Source organism: Harmonia axyridis, chromosome 4, assembly GCF_914767665.1.
Source record: "Harmonia axyridis chromosome 4, icHarAxyr1.1, whole genome shotgun sequence".
NCBI classification, from domain to species: domain Eukaryota; kingdom Metazoa; phylum Arthropoda; class Insecta; order Coleoptera; family Coccinellidae; genus Harmonia; species Harmonia axyridis.
The window spans coordinates 18,971,855-18,990,220 of NC_059504.1; the positions used below are offsets into that span (position 1 = coordinate 18,971,855).

The window sequence follows — 18,366 nt, forward strand, 5'->3', positions numbered from 1 at the left end:
TGGCCCCCAGCGACTTTTTCCTGTACTCAGACTTCAAAAGAATGCTCGCTGGAAAGAAATTTTGCGCCAATGAAGAAGTAATCGCCGAAACGGAGGCTAATTCGAAGCGAAAGACAAATCGTACTACAAAAATGGTATCGAGAAGTTGGAAGATCGCTATAATCGCTGTATCGCCCTCGAAGGCAACTATGTTGAATAATAAAATCGAATTTTGCCAAAAAAAAATGTGTTTTACTATGGTGGACTGGGGACTTTTCAATTGGCCTCTTAGTATTCATCTATATTGGCAACATTTGTCCTATTGAAGATCCTATAATACATTCTTATAGAAGTCATATTTGTACTTTAAAAAACGATCTAAATTACAAATCAGATGATATTATTTATAAGATGATAATAAGTTTATTACTGATCTCAAAAAGCTCTTCACACTGAAAAACGGTCGAACCAGAGATTAACACAAACGCTTTCGTAAATGGTTTTTCATAGTTTATACTTCCAATTTACGTAATTGACACCATGTTGCGTGAAATTGTGTTTTGGCGACCCCTCTTTTAATTTTTCCTTTTTCCATTGCTATTTTCTTGGTCAATATTCAGTAGTTATATCTCGAGTGTTTGCCAAATACTCGAATATTCGATCATTTATTTGGCAAGGACGATGGGTATATGAAAGACTATTTGCCGAAAAAAGGGTATATAATATTGCAATCTTTGAGCAAACTTTGATATGGATAGCATCGTCAGAACTATAGAAACCGCAGCAGAATTATCGAGTGCTCAAAAGCATTCGATTTCAAAGTGTTCTTCTCATTTAATTTTCATATTATCATATAACTTTTTATAAAGATTTTTTCATGGATTACCCCAGAAGTAGTATTCGCGTTGTCGACGAATTCTCACGCAACCAAAACAAAATCTTATCTCCCTCCGGCTCAACCATAACATCAAATCCTCAACTTCTGTACCGTCAAAAACCGCTGCGCAATAAAAGGCCACCCGACCAGATCTAATGGCGCATCGAAACGACGATAAATAATTGAAACATCGTCGTTATAAAAAATAACGAGTATAATGACCGTTCTATTGTTACTTACAATTTGTACGCTCGCCGGGCGTTGTAAAAACGGACAAAACGGTCCGGATAACGAAATTCCATTAAGATCTCGAGATTCGGCGCCCTAACCTAATGAAATTACACACGGAATGTTCTGTGAGAAGTGCTTTAAAACACAAGATTAATTTTTACGACCACCTTATAACGGCCGTCGTAATGAATTTTACGGCCGCGTTAGAACAGGGGAGGGGGAGGCGATTGTCGTTTGTCAGTTTCACGTCGTTTCTTCCGCTTTGGGAGCCAGGAGCCGAAGGAACGATTGTCGAATCGGTCTTTGAATTACATCAACATCCGTGAATTGTGTGTTAACTTCTTTCGGATTTCATTCTTTTATGTAATGATCTTAACCGCTGGTAGTTTAGAAAAATGTAAAAAGAAACTGTGCTCCAGTACTACACTTTTTGGTTTCTTATAATTTTGTCGTATCTGCTATCGGTTTCGATAAAAAATCTCTAGTATTCCTCAGGAAAATCCAAATTATTATAAACATACAGTTTTCTTCTGTAATGTATTAATTTATTATAAGTTTTGGTACTTATTTACCCACTCTGTAGCGAAGATTAATAAAGATTTGATTAACTGATGTAAGCATCACTAAAAAGTACGACACACTAGAAACACCCTGTATCTCGAAAACAAAGCGTTTGCGGGCCAAGGAATCTCTCAACAACACCCAGTATAAGGTAAGAACAACCGAATTGGTAATAAAAAAATCTTTTTTCGATTACTTGAAGTGCGCGGAAATGAAAACATATCAGTGATACGATATTTCACTCAAGTCGCGAATTTCTTCACAAAGAACGTACTTCTTATGTACCATAGTGAATCAACATTTCATATTAACTCAAAATATATTGGAATAAATTCCTAAATAAATCAGAAATTCAGAAAACAAACTTCAAGCCAAACGACGTGACATAACGGATGACACTAGGATAGCAAAAGTTGTCAAACCTTGGATTTCAGCTGGTAAATACAGAAAATAATAAATATTCTGCTTATTACAAATTCGACAATTGAGAAAAATATCGGATTCCAAATATTCAAATTGGCATATTTAATCGGGAATCACTCAAATAAATGTATTTCATTCAATATAATATACATTCATAACGATATAGTAAAATTGGGATTTGAAAATATATCACAATCCGACAACGTAATCTAACCATATTGGGGACATGTAAAAATTGCGTATACTCCCTCTATCTATATTTATTACTCTATGATGATAGGTCCCGAAGTAACATATATAACATTTAGTTTTCACAACATAAACGAAAGTATAATTGTAATTAGAAAAATTTTGACCTGTCTGGTAAGGGTAACAACTGTCATAAGTGTCCGGCAATGGATGACGAGTTTTCTCAAGTTATCCCGAAGATAATATAAAAATATTGAGCTTTATACTCCAACTAATTCAAGGTACTACATACTTTATACACCTCTACTACCTGTTACCTGTCAAAGTAACCACAGCTCAAACTCTTTGGTCGCTATTCGTCTTTACATGTGTGAGGAGCACAGAAAAACTTTTAATTTTTACAAAATGATGAAGGTCTGGCCGTCGTGGGCTCTTTGGCTACTGCTTTCAGTACTTTCTATCTCAACTTGGACCATGATTGACAAAAGCTATTAGGTCTACAATAATTCATTAATTTCTAGTTCTTTTCGTTCGAGAATTATCGTGTTTACTGCCGGACAATCGAACATCGATCATTTCGTTGAACTAAATCTCATGTGAAATCATTTCCCATTGAAAATTTGATCAGGATTCAAAATTCTCGAACAAAAACCCATTTTACATGAGATTCTGAGAAATACGCAATTCTCAGTGAGAATTGCGTATTTTAAGCCCTCTATGATATGTGACACAGAAACGTATCGTGTAGGAAAGCTATGTATCGGACCTATACGACTAGAGCTCATGACATTAATACATACGTTTATCGATATAGCATTGTTTATGCAAGAAATTACAAGTAAATATTTTTGTTCCCTTATCTGCAGATTAGATAATCATGCAATTATTGAAGCATTGCAACTGCAGGAATACATCGTAATAAATTTGTCATTTTAGATCATCCCTGAATCGTATTATACCATGACCTGAATTTTTCACTGATAAAACGATTTAAAAGATTTTTTCAACAGTAAAAACATAAGAGCTTTTTTTATCGGATAAATTTCTCTTTGAACGAAACAGTTTTGCCAATCACTAATTTTACGAGAAAAACTGACTAATGTCAGTTTTTCGAGCAAATGTTGTGATTGGCAAAACTTCGAGTTGAAGAGAAATTCATCTGATGAAAGAAAAGCTCGAGTGTTTTTTGGTAAGATAAATTAACGACAGAATATATGGATGAACAACAACAATAATTATTTTTATTAATACAACAAAGTTAAATAATTACCACACCGATTCAAAATAAAAGCACTATATGTTTAAATTTCAAAAATTTGACAGACTAATTGACAGTTTTACTAGATATTGAGGAAGAGAAGTTTTTATCCGATAAAAAGGATGCACCTTTTTTATCGATGTTGAAGTGACAATAACATATCCTGGTATATGACATTTTAACATTGGAGTTAATTCATCGAAAAAAAAATTAGGGGCTGTTATTTTTCTCGAACTATTTTCTGAATAAAACCTTGAAACTCGGAACATGTGTTTGTAGGATGTTGCTTGAAGGGAATTTTTTATCGTGAGTAGTGAAACCTTGAAAGTCTTAGATGATTGTTATTTCACGATGATGCGCAAAATTGGTTTCAAGAAGTACATACATTCTATTGGGATTAAACTGGAAAGTGATCGTTCAAAAAGACATCGTGAAATTCGCATTTTACTAAGTACTCCATATTCACGCGGAGTTTGAGCCTCATCTGCCAATTGGTTTGTTTACAGTATCAAATTAACATATAACCATTTTATATTTCAATATAATATTTTGCTTGGAGCTTTCTACTGAAATAGGCTAACAATTATCATTTCAAACATTGCAATGGACTACTTGTTGACCACCATGAAAAATAAAAATCCCAGTGTCCTTATCGATGTGGTTCTTGGTTTCAAGATATACCATGAAATTGTTGCCATTGGTATTTCCAAAGCACTAACAAGTTACGATAAAAATCGTAAAATTATCGAAAGGAACTTATTGTTCCAGTGTTGAAAAGGGTTTCATAATAGGAATGGTAAATTTTAAAATCGTTTTAATGGGAATACTGTATTATTTTAAATGTCTTTTGTCTTCAGTAGGTTACGGGAGTTAATTATGCAAAGATAATAGCTTCATCAACGTTTAGATATTCACAAATGAGCAATGATTTTGATAAATCAATTTGAAAATTTCTAAACGTTGTTGAAGCGTGTATCTTTCCATGATTGAATGGCATAACCTATTACACACAAATCACGTGAGAAACACTCTGTTGCCATTATAACCATTTTGAATCGTATCATTCATATTGGAAAAACCTATATTACAAAATCTTAAACGCGTTCAATTTTTGTTGCCCACACATTTTGACGTATTTTATCCATTTTATTGGTTATTTCGAATTAGCAAAGTGTATGTAACGTCATCGTGTTCTCATTTTTTATCGTTTATGATAATTGTTGTTCAGGTTGTAAATTGTGAATTCGTGATGTAAAAGCTCATATTTTACGTCAACCTATTCATGTGTTCGGAAAAGCCGTTAAATTGAACTGAAGGTAATTTTAATTGATTCATGAATACTTGACGTATTTTCACAATGGGCTGTTATTTTTCCTATCGCGTAATATTCCGACAAATTTTATGTTCTTGACGTTACTTGTACGTAACGAAAATTTAACTACTTTAAGTTCGCTTGCTCCAGGCTCTTATTTAGCCCAAATGACTGTGATTTTCTAATTTTGAGCCTAGGATGGTTGAAATCAATTCTGTCCGTCCATCCGGCCGCCGTGTGAACGATCACTCCTAGAGATTTGATAGTTCCTTGGTAAGTTCAGGGTCCGAATATTTTGGTTGAATTCGGCAACAGATAAAATCCGTTCATGGGGGAATACCAGATCGTAGTTAAATTAAGAAATCAGTTGCAAAATATCGGACAGAATGTTCATGCAAAATTTCGTAAAGATCGTATCGTTGAGAGATTGAAAATAATCGAATTAATGAATTATCATCAATTGTTGTATAAATAACTTCTACACGGTAAAAATAATCAAAATTTTTCGATCTGATCAATCTTGGCTATGAACTACAGAGCATCTTTCAGACAACACTCTGATTCGTTTCAAATTATTTCGATTATTTGTAGTAACTTCCTATCAAGAGGAAACACTACCATGTGACTGCTCAGTTCAAAACAAAATTATAAGAATTTCTTCTCACAAATCTCCGATTTTTATGGAGTTTTCACATTATTTCCTTAAACAATTATCTTCATGGAAGCAAGTTGATATTTTCAATTTGCGAATGAAATATAAAAAAAAATGGTTAACTTTTCGTTTTTCGCGAAAAAATTGATGACATGTACTTTCTTCAAAGCACTGATATATTTTTAAAATACTTGTGAAAAAAAAATTTATCAAAAATCATCACAAAACAGGTAAAACTATAATTTCGTCGTACAGAGCTGTCCTCTACTTATTCTTAGAAAAAAGAAAGAAGATGAAGTGAAGGTACACCGTGCAATGTTTAGTAAACACAGAAGCGTTAGAAGGGAAATGAATGGATACCTCAATGGAATAAACATAGATAGGGGGACCATACATAATTTTCAATAAGCAAGCATTAACTATTAAATTTGACATGAAGCGCGCGGAAATGAAAACATCTCAGTGATACGAGATTCCATTCAATTCACGAGTTTCTCCACAGAGAACGCACTCCTTATGTTCCATAGTTTATCAACGTTTCATATTAACTCAAAATATATTGAAATATTAGTTATGAAGGAAGACCTTACTCACGACAGATGGAAACTAGTCAGAGACTCATCGGAGACGTATGGGTTCAAAAACGTTTGGACGTCTAATGGAGCTGTCTTCGTCAGATCGGAGGTGGGTGTTAAAAAACTGATTTCTGGTGTGTAGTTAATAAGTTTAATTTTCGTTTATTGCAGCTCACTAGCTGTGTCATTTCTTTTTTTTTGCACTTCTAGCGCATTGGCGAATTTATTAAGAAATGCTTTTGTTGGGTCATTTGAATGTACAATCTTTGGTTCCTAAATTTTGCGAATTAAAGGTCTTTATTGAGCGGAATAAATTTGATATACTCGCACTGTCAGAGACATGGTTAAATGATTCAGTTGATTCGGGAAGTTTGATGATTACAGATTTCAATTTTGTAAGGGCAGATAGGAATACTGGTGCAAGAGGCGGGGGAGTTTCGTTATATATTCATAATAGATATCGATTTGAACGACTTGATATTCCAAACGATTTTAATTTAGAACAGTTATTCGTAAAGGTTAGTTGTAAGGGAATTTCTTTTGTAGTTGCTGTTGTTTATAAACCCCCTCACTTACCTTACAAACTTTTTATTGATGCGCTAGAAACTAGTTTAACTCATGCTTTATCTTATTGTGAGGATGTTATCTGTGTTGGGGATGTTAATGTTAATTTTTTGGATGTGGATTTACCTTCAGTGAAATATTTCGATTCCATGCTTTCTTCTATCGATATGCAGCAACTTATTCGGGAGCCAACTCATATTACCCCTACTTCGGAATCGCTTATTGATATTATTTTGAGCAATGAAAATGGCATTGTGACGTCGGCCTTCTCGTGTCCATCTCCCTTTTCTCGACACAAATGTGTAGCTTGTAAGATGAGAATACAGAAAACAAAGATTGAACCGCGGATTTTCACCATCAGGGACTGTAGAGGGTTCGATGAGCAGTTGCTGTTCGATGACATTTCTGCCGCTGATTTTTCGAGGTTATTTCACATGTATGACATTGATGAGAAGGTGAAGTTTTTTTCGGATACATTGATGGAGTTATTTAATAAACATTTTCCTGAGAGAGTTATTAGAACATCGAAGAGGCGTGCACCATGGATGACTGATAGAATAAGAGGTTTGATGAGGGAAAGAGACAAAGCCAAGGCTAGATACAAAAAACATAAAACTGAGGATAGGTGGGAGGAATACAAGCACCTTCGTAATGTAGTGAATCAGGCTGTAAAAGAGGAGAAGCGGTTATACTTTCATCATATCACCGTGAATGCTTCGAGTAGGGAACAATGGAAGGAACTCAAATCTCTTGGAATATCGAACAAATCACGGTCTTATCTTAACTTCGATGACCCTGATGAAATTAATGATTATTTTCTGAAAAATCCATCCTTTAATTCAGATGGTTCGGTATTGGATTATTATAAAGATAATTTGATTTGTTTAGAGGAGTTCAATTTTCGTCTTGTGGATGAGGAAACGGTTCTGAAATTCTTGCAGAATCTGAAAAATAGTTCTCCTGGTTTCGATAATCTTTCGATATCGTTTATCAAGATATGTTGTCCTCTTATCCTTCCTTTTATCGTGAACATCTTCAATACAATTTTGCTTGATTCAAAGTTCCCTACATCCTGGAAGCATGCTCAGGTTACCCCTATTCCCAAAAATCGTAGTCCTCAGCAACTCTCTGATCTTAGACCCATCAGCATTTTGTCAGGATTATCCAAGTTGTTTGAGAAAATAATGGCTGACCAACTTGCCGAATATCTTGAAAAAAATTCGATTTTGCCTGGAGTTCAATCGGGTTTTCGTCCGGGATACAGCTCCACTGGTGTACTGCTGGGGGTTACGGATGATATCCTGCGCTCACTCGATGACTCTAAATGTGTGGCTTTGTTTCTGCTAGATTTTAGCAGGGCCTTTGACACGGTTAAACATGATATTCTTTTGGCTATTTTGGAATCGTGTGGAGTCCGCGAGAATGCTCTGCGCCTTTTCGAGTCATACCTGGCGGGTCGTTCACAGAGTGTGAAGCTGGGTGGTAAAACCAGCCGGCCTAGGAATATTCTGGATGGTGTTCCTCAAGGTTCAATTCTCGGCCCTCTCCTTTTTTTGGTTTACACCAGCCAGTTCATCACGTTTATTCAATATTGTAGGGTCCTTATGTACGCCGATGACTTTCAACTCTATTATGATTTCACCATAGATGACCTGGATGATGCAGCATTGAAGATGAATGAGGATCTGAATCGACTGGCCGACATTGCCGCGAGACATGCGTTGAAACTGAATGCGAAAAAATCATCTGCTCTCGTATTCGGTTCGAACAAGAACAAACAGATTATTAAGGACAGATACAAACCGACAATAAATAATGATGGCATTCAATTCGTTGATAACGCAAGAGACTTGGGTTTGATAATAGACGATTCTCTCAGGTTTCGTGAGCACGTGGTGAGTGTGGTTCGGAGGGCGTATGGTGCGTTAAGATTGCTGTACCCACATAGGTCGTGCCTTCCAGTGCATACTAAGAGGGTTCTGTGCGAGTCTTTGGTCCTGTCGCAGTTCACTTATTGTTCACCTGTCTATAGTTTTTGTCTAGACAAAGAAACTTTGGACCGGATCCAACGTGTTCAGAATTCATGTATTAGGTTCATTTATCGAATTAAGAAGTATGATCATGTGTCTCATAAGTTGGGAGAATTGGGTTGGCTTCCGATGAGGATTTCCTTTGAATTTTTTTCTTTATGTGCATTTCACAATATCATTCTAAAGAGAAGCCCACCATATCTCTTTAATAGATTGGTATACAGAACAGACGTACATAACATCAACATACGTCGAAGAAATATTTTGTCGTGCCCCCGTCACAGAACATCTACTTTTAAAAGAAGTTTCAGTTATAATATATGTAAGCTGTACAATGGTGTTCCTGATCATTTGAAACTATTGAATCAGAATATGTTCAAGAAAAAAGTTAAAACTTATCTACTCGATCCCGCTTCAGTGTAGTTTCTCTGTCATCTCTGTAGGTTGTTTGTATCTTGAAATGCCAATATTTATATATTTTGCTTCTGCTGACTATTTAAAATTTTCTATTTGTTTTTTATTTTAGATTAAGATATGTTCAAATGTGCATTTTGTATATAACAAGGGTTAAGTGGTAGAGCACCTCCGGGTGAACTTCCCCTTGAGATTTCTTGTGAAATAAAGACCTTATTATTATTATTATTATTATTAAATAAATACCTAATTATATCAGATTCAGAAAACAAACATCAAGCGCGCCAAACGACGTGAAACAACCGATGACACTAGGAGAGCAAAAGTTGCCAAACCTTGGATTTCAGCAGGTAGATACAGAAAATAATAAGTATTCTGCTTATTATAAATTCGACAATTAGCAAAAATATCGGATTTCAAATATTCAAATTTTATATTTAATCGGGAATCACTCAAATGAATATATTTCAATCAATATAATATACATTCATAACGATATAGTAAAATTGTGGATTTGAAAATATGTATATCACAATCCGACAACGTAATTTAACCATGTTGGGGATGTAAAAATTGCGTATACTCCATCTATCTATGTTTTTTACTCTATGTTGGTTTCCAAAGTTTGACTTGTATATATGCTGCATTTATTGCGTTGACTCGAAGTCAGGATGACTCCTGACACGAAGTCAGTGATCTCCTCCATGTTGTTTTTCAAAAACCTTTCTAATGTGAAATCTTCTGTGAAAATCTAAACAGCCGAGAAACTCTGTAGTCCCGTTCGGACTTTACAGCAATCATCAGTTGGCTAGAAAATAAATCAACAGGATTGACGACATCTATAATGTAAACACCTCGCAGATTCGATGGAATTTCCACGAACGACAGTGAAACGTTCATTGTTTGTCGACTTCGTTAAATTCTCGGCCAAATAATAATTTCTAATCATACCGAGTGACGTCAATTTAATCGTCAGCTGACGAACTGAATGAACGACGCATTTGCGTTGTATATCGGAAATTATTGGCTTACTATATATCGATGGCCGTGAGTTGTTAATTTTTACTGCCGGGAATATAAACGAGCTATTTTTCGAGTGAACAGTCACAAAAGGGAAAGTTATGGGTTCATTGATACTTTATCGGCGTTTTTCTTTCGTGACGTTATAAGGAATTGATGTCGAACAATATAGGGGATTTTTTTTAATTTCTTTTTTATCGTTTTCGGAATTTTTTTTCTTAGATAACACGCAAAGGAGATGGAGCCTTACCACCCTTTATAACTTCATGCCAACGGGTGATAAGAACAATAATAAATTGAAGAAAGATACTTAAGGTTATCTATATAACAGAATGACATCGAAAAAATCCACAAACAATTAAATTGAAAATAAAGTAACAATAGAGAAGCTATGGCGTTTTTCAAAACTTCTGACTATTCCAGAGAGCAAAAGCATTGCCAACTCTTGTCCGGAAATGTTATTCGACAGTAGACATCACGATAGGTAATTTTCATAGGGTAATAAACATAGATAAAGGGAGTATACGCAATTTTTACATGTCCCCAACATGGTTAGATTACGTTGTCGGATTGTGATATATTCTCAAATCCACAATTTTACTATATCGTTATGAATGTGTATAATGTATATTGAATGAAATATATTTATTTGAGTGATTCCCGATTAAATATGCAAATTCGAATATTTGGAATCCGATATTTTTCCTAATTGCCGAATTTGAAATAGGCAGAATATTCATTATTTTCTGTATCTACCTGCTGAAATCTAAGGTTTGGCAACTTTTGCTCTCCTAGTGTCATCGGTTTTTTCACGTCGTTTGGTGCGCTTGAAGTTTGTGTTCTGAATTTCTTATGTATTTAGGTATTTATCTCAATATATTTTGAGTTAATATGAAACGTTAACATAACATTGACTGTGGGACATCACTGATCACTGATATGTTTTGAATTCTGCGCGCTCCTTGTCAAATTTGATAGTTCATGTTGGGGACAAAATTGGCCTACTGAAAATGACATCTATCTATGATCATTACTCTGAGGTGATTTTCAAAGGTTGAGGGATTTTGACAATCGACGTCTTACATTATGTTAATTACTGATCATTGAACGAATTACAATGGCAAATTCTCGTTCAAACGAACATGAAGTATTTTTATCAAATATCGTTAAAACGTCACATTTTGAACATATCTACTATTTCAATCTTTAATTTTTCAATTTTTATTCACCTAAAAAGGCAAAATAAATTTGGGGATTTAAAATTTGAAGCGTTTCGTTTTCATTGCACCATATGGCAACGCAGTCTGCAGATTACAGAAAAAGAAAAAGATAATAATGATAATAATAATAGTTTATTGTGACATAAACATAAATCACAGAGGCTGAAGCCTGTACGCGATATCAAATATCTTACGATAATTAGATTAACAAAAACAGCTATAATTTGATCAGGATAGAAAAGGAGCCAACGACCAAGGAATAGAAAAAAAAAAGAATATACTGTCATATCATATTTTGTATCTGATTGGTTGCACAAGCTATCCTACTAGGCGATGTTGTCACTTTGTGCAACCGTAACGAAGCGATTTATAAGTTTTTGAAAACTAAATTTAAATAGTTTTTTCAAGATCTCAAATTCTGAGGTTTTGTCATTTACATAAATAATTGTTCAATCTAATTTTGATGTTTCAACTGAAAATAAACTTGAAATTAAAATTTGTTCGAGAAGACAATTGTAAATATTGAGTCTATTAGAATTAAATTTATGTCATAGAAACGAATGCCAAATTTCTAGCACTGCTGAATTAACTAGTCCAAAATATCTACTTCGATTGAAATTTCTAAGAAAAAAGTGACTCAAACCTATATTTTATCAGTAGGATGAATCACTACGGAATGTGCGAGTGTTTTGATGTATTGGCGTTGGTTTGAGGAAATTATTCCAATAAGCAATCTAAATATAATTTTGATGAATTGGTGACATTGGAGACTCATATTTTCGACACCTACACATTCCTAATGCGAACGTAGCACAATGACTAAGTTTCCTTATTGAATATGTATGATAGAAATCCCAATAGGGAAATTATAAAATTTAATGTGCCTTTACCAATAAGGAGTTGAAATTTCGTAGTTTAATATTTAGATAGAAGTTAATAGGTGAAGTTTCAAAGGCTTTAGATCCTTATGTTTTCTAGAGGACTAATTTTTTTGTCCTAAGCCATTTTTTTATCACCTCTAATCTTAGGGTTTCTCCTCTGCAGCAATTTCTTTTTGCATGTGGCATTTTATCAGTCTTTCTAAACGGTATTTGTTTCTTTATTCCAATAATCTTTCTGTATGTTTCTTTATTATCTTTCCTATAGTTACTCCAGATCGCCTTGTATCTTTTAGTTACTAACTTACCATGGGGCTCCCATGACTTGTCTAATTAGTAATTATTTTACTGAGTACACTCTGTTTCATGTGCTTTCTGAGTATGTGATACTCGCAATCACTGTATTCTTTGTTATTTCAACTTTCAACTTCATTTCTAAAAAACAAATAGTTTGCTTATCGCGTTTATCATCGGGTATAGCTAACTATGCAATTGTTACATTTTCTACATATTTTCATCCAATAATTTGGCAAAACTCATAAAACAGATATTTAGCTTCTTTTTTCCATTCGGTTTTCTCGTGTTATATATGTAATTATATTCCCCTTTTTCTCTTTTTTTCTTTAGCTGCTTTACTGTCAGCGATATCTGAAACAAAAACATTGAACATTGGTGTGCCTATTACAGACCCTTGTGGTACACCCGATTCAATATTCCTTGATGTGGACCTCTATAATTTTGTCAGAGGCTTTTTCAGGTCCACAAACGGGGTGATTTTAGATCCGAACTGGTATTTGGTTCGAAAGTTCTCTATTACCATATTTTTTTTTCCTTAGCCACTGTTAAGCGTTAAGCCATTTTTACCAATTCTAAGCTTAACGTATCTCCTCTGAAGTCATTTCGTTTTGCATGTAGCTTTTTATCAATCTTTCAAAACGCTATTTGTTTCTTCATATTTCAATAATCTTTCTGTTTCTTTTTTATTTTTTCTATAGTTTCTCCAGATCGCCTCTTATCTCTTAGTTGCTCACGTACCATGGTGTTCCCATGACTTGTCTAATTATTTCACTGAGTACCCTCTGTAAAGTCTTCTTCTTGAAGTTTTACCTGTGCTTCCTGAATATGTGATACTTAATTTCCAAAAAACAAATAGTTTGACCATTGGGTATAGATAACTGTGCAATTGTAACATTTTCTACATACTTTCTTCCAATAATTTGGTAAAACTCATAACTCAGATATTTGGCTTTTGTCCTCCGTTCGATTTTCTCGTGATGTATAATTATATTTCCTTTTTTCTTTTTCATCGTATTGCTTGCACCAAAATAAGCTGCTTTGCTCTCTGCGATATCTGAAACAAAAACAAAGAACTTTAGGGTGCCTATTACAGATCCTTGTGGTACACCTGATTGGACCTCGATAATTTTTCCAGTTGCAAAAACGGGGTGATTTTAAATCCAAATTGGTATTTGGTGCAAAGTTCCTTATTACCAATCAGAAGAAATCTCGAAATGTATAGTCCTCTTCCTATTACAGCAGATCTGCTTAGATAACGTCGACTTATCATTCGTAGTGGGCAATAAAGACACCCAGCTATCATTGTACCATTGTTCCTAATTTAATTCACTCTGTCATTCAATGTGTAAAATTCGTTTCCATTCACAATGACGATGCATTAAAAATCACTCTACGTACTACGCATTTGTTCAGCGATAATCTCCATTGTTTATTATTATGAAACATAATCTAAGCGTACATTATTCCCAGCGATAATGACCTGTAAACATACAACACGGCGCGGATGAGCTCTTTTAATCTTGTATTTTGTTTCTTAATGCAGGAAATCCATGCCGAACGAAGCCTCTAAAATTTTCATTATTCGATCGCTATGTGTATATCCGATTGTTGAACTTCAATTTCGTCGGTTCTTATACCGAGTTGACAAAGTTGTTTGTTTGAGGTTTCGTTGTGCAATACTTGTTTGTTGTAGTCTTAATTGTGTGGAATGATACTCTGTGAGTTGTGTGGTCTCTTTATGTAATTTTTGTTCTCTTGGAAAAATATAGCTCACGAGGCGTGAAGAGTTCAGATTCTTCGATTCGATAGAGGAGGTCACGAAATTAGTTAACTATAATCGTTTAGATAATAATGTGAATATATCTAGCCCAATGTTAAGTTGGATAACATCTGAATATTTGTTACTATTATTTGAAGAAAAACCATAAAAACTTTTGCGTTATATCCGGAAAACGGCGAGTGCCTATAAATCTCAGTTACTCATCTTGTTCACTCTATTTTAATTTTTATGCTTTTCACTCGATTTTTAACGTAGATGTTACCCTAAGGGCCTTCTCTACAACTTCATTTATGTCATACCTAGAAGCACACTATCATTAATACTTTCTACACAGTTTTTTATCATCCACTTCTCAAAATTATGTATCTAGTAACCTTTTTGATGATAAGTTTTTACTATTTTTTTTGCTTTTTCGTAAATTTTACAATTTTCTTACATTTTTTCAATGTTTACATTTGAAGTTTTGGTTATAGAATTATATTTATAGAAATTAATATACGTTTCACTATGACTAAATTGAATTGAATTATCAAATTTGCAGATATAGTAATTGATAGTATGGTATGACATTATAGTTTGTATGCTTCATTGGCGCTTAATTTCCAGCGAGCATTCTTTTGAGGTCTGAGAACAGGAAAAAGTCGCTGGGGGCCAGATCTGGCGAATACGGTGGATGCAGAAGCAATGCCCAATTCATGCAATGTAGCCATTGTTTTCATTGAATTGTGTCACCTCTTTTTTCTTCAAATGGGACCGTTTTTTAACGATTTCATCCTTTAAACGATCCAATAACGCTATATAATTATCGCTGTTGATGGTCTGGCCCTTTTGGAGGTAATCAATGAATATTTTTGTTTCTCCTGTATTTGTTTGACTTTTTCTATGTTAATGATTTGTATCATTTCAAATGAAATAAATTCATTATTATTTTTATTTTATTATTATTATACATTGCGCATCCCAGAATACTGATGCCATAACCTTGCCAGCGGACTGTTGTGTTTTTCCTGGCTCTGGATTCCATCTTTTTTCAAATAACAAAAGTAGCTACACTCACAACGCAATATCTCATAAACCATTGGTCGGACTGCTGTCAAATTTTGACACGTATCGTTTGAAGGTTGGTACTAACTGAAAATCATATGGATTTAATACTAGCACCGCTATCTATGCATCAGACCGGGGACTTTTCAATAGGCCTAATATATGTAGATACTAGATACGTATTTCAGTTAACAATTTTCTTATTCGTATAGATTTTTTCTAAGATGAATGTTAATTCCTGCTCCGAAAAGTCCTTCATGACTCGGTTTCTACTTAAATTCACTTAAATTCTGAAATGCAGATCGTGTATGGAATTCGAACGTAGCTCTGGCTAAATTAACAATGTCGCAAAAACCGCGTTCTTGAATGTCAATAAGTTATACCCAGACACATAAATATTCAATTTCAAATTAATTGATTCGAAAACGAAATTAACGTAATTTTTTTGAAGTTGCCATACCGATTGTCGCATTGCTTAGGTGTAAAACAACATTTATTTATGCGTATAAACCTGAAATTACTCTATAATTGATTGGCGGACATCGACAAGGTGTCAGTAAAAATCTAAATGACACTTATCGTTAAGTATTTAATGCCTTTTTTTCGGCAATTTTTCGTTGATTTGTCAAGGGTAAATTTCTACAGAATGAAAAGTGAAAATTCGATTTATAGCTTGTAGGTTTCGGTTCATAAAATTTTAAGTAATATCCACAAAATTTACAAATAACATTAATTTTCATGTTCTCGACTTGTTTCCTAGTCAAACCACTCGGGTAATAACTTCCTGTTTGTACAGTTCCGGTTTTCCTTGGAGCCCAATTGGTTTATTATATTCAATAATATGTTTTTAATCGTAATACTTGAATAAATTTTCTGAATTACAAGGTTTCCAGAAAATGTGAGAATTTCATTTAGGTGTTAGGTGTCAAACACACAAAAAATCTAATATAAATATGAATGTTTATGTTCATCAAAACGATATTTGACAGTATAAAGAATAATTTCCTATTTATCGATATCCCCATAGATTAGACTCTTATTAAAAATGATATTATGTATTAATTTGACTCGAAAAAATGTTATTTAATATGGGAAAAATGCTTTAAAAACTGGAATAATTTATACCTTTAGTCAAGTGATGAGGAACGAATTGGATTGGACAAACTTGCGATGACGTCACTTTGACGTAAACACGTCTATCACTTGCATTTTCTTTATTTCGCCTGTTTTGTTACACATAATAAAATATGCTAGTGATCCGCTCGAATTTTGCGGAGTAGGTTCAGATCTCGAACGCCGCGATTCAGTATACTGATTTTTATAACCATATTCACTCCAGTTATAAGCAAATCCTCTATGTATTACTTTTTACATGTAAGTAGAAAGTTCTGTTTATATATTTTTCATTAATATTAGGTGTACAACTTTGCTTCATCCGCTTTGCAATAGATGGTTGTAGCGGTAAGTGGTAGTCGAAATGAAGAGATCGTTGATGTCATACAATAAGCTTAGGTACTTGTAAACATAACGCCATCGAAATATTAGTCGATTTGTGTCTACATCATAAAGTTATTCTCTGCTTTAATAAGAAGAAATCTGCGGCTGAAGCTCATCGAATGCTCTCAAATACCTATGGTGAGGCCGCTATTAGTGAAAGAACGTGTTGAGAGTGGTTTCAAAGCTTCAAGAACGGTGATTTTGACGTCGAACACCAGCATGGCGGTGGGGGAGATAAGCTTTTCGAAGATGCAGAATTGGAGGCATTAACAGATCAAGACCAGTTTCAAAAGCAACAAGAATTGACACGATCATTGAGAGTAATCTCGAAACAACTGAAAGTCATGGGAATGATTCAGATATAAGGAAAATGAGTGCCGTACGAGTTGAAGCCGAGAGATGTTGAACGGCGTTTGTTTGCTTGTGAACAGCTTCTTGCAAGGCAGAGACGGAAGGGATTTCGGCATCACATTGTGACTAGAGACGAAAAATGGATTCATTACGATAATCCTTAGCTCAGAAAATCTTCCGGATATTCCGGCCATGCTTCCGGGTCGACAGCCAAACCAAATATTCACGTTTCCAAGGCTCACTATTTGGTGGGACCAGATCCGCGTAGTGTATTGTGAGGTATTAAAACCGACTGAAACAATCACAGGCGATCGTTATCGAAGGCAATTAATGCGTTTGAGCTGAGCGTTGAAAGACAAACGACCGCAATACAACGAGAGACATGATAAAGTGATTTTACAGCATGACAATGCCCGACTACATGTTGCGAAAGTGGTCAAGACATACTTGGAAAAGTTGAAGTGGGAAGTCCTACCCCACCCGCCGTATTCTCCGCAAACGTTGCTGCCTCGGACTATAACTTGTTTCGATCAATGGCACACAGCCTATCTGCCCAGTACTTCCGGTCTTATGAAGAAGTAAAAGTTAGATCGATTCGTGAATCGCTTCAAAAAATGACTAGCTTTTTCAACACGGGATTCGTACGTTGCCAGAAAGATGGGAGAAAGTAGTGACTAGCCATGAAAAATACTTTGAATCATAAATGTATAACTAGTTTTTCACAATGAAGCATCGAATTTTGGAAAAAACGGCGGAAGCAAAGTTGTTCGCTTATGTACTACATATAATAGTTATTTATGCAACTAGTGCAAAAAGTTAATGTTTATTGCACTCGACGTGAAATTGTCCGACGAGGCCCTTAGGCCGAGTTGGACAACACGTCGAGTGCAATAAACAATTTTTGCACGAGTTGCATACAACATTTTTTCTACGTTCATGCAAAAAGCAAAAAATGATTTATTGAGGTGCGGCACTAGGTGTAGGAAAATGAAAAGCGCAACTTGAATACTTAATTATTAATATCGATTTTCATTGAAACAGGAACTAATACGTTACGAACAATTTATCTCAAACTTTATTTTTACCCTCAATGTTGAAAGTGAATGAACAATTGGTGCAATTTTCAATATGAATATTTCGTAGTGAAGTACTTTTTAAATCCACTTCTTGATTTGTTACTGCTGTATACGTACTAGTATTTGGTAATTGTACAT

At 34.5% G+C, this 18,366-nt stretch overlaps 1 protein-coding gene across 3 annotated transcripts in view; it reads left to right on the forward strand.

The window, feature by feature from the left end:
* Positions 1 to 18,366, forward strand: part of LOC123679301 — a 142,639-nt gene that overhangs the window by 108,370 nt on the left and 15,903 nt on the right. Inside the window, exon 1 of one of the 3 annotated variants that reach the window (XM_045616817.1) lies at positions 14,174 to 14,198. The exons of the other annotated variants lie outside the window; for them this stretch is intronic. Coding sequence (XP_045472773.1) covers positions 14,189 to 14,198 — 10 coding nt within the window. The 5' untranslated portion in view covers positions 14,174 to 14,188. Of the gene's footprint in view, positions 1 to 14,173; positions 14,199 to 18,366 lie in introns of those variants that run through there. 3 annotated transcript variants of the gene reach the window in all.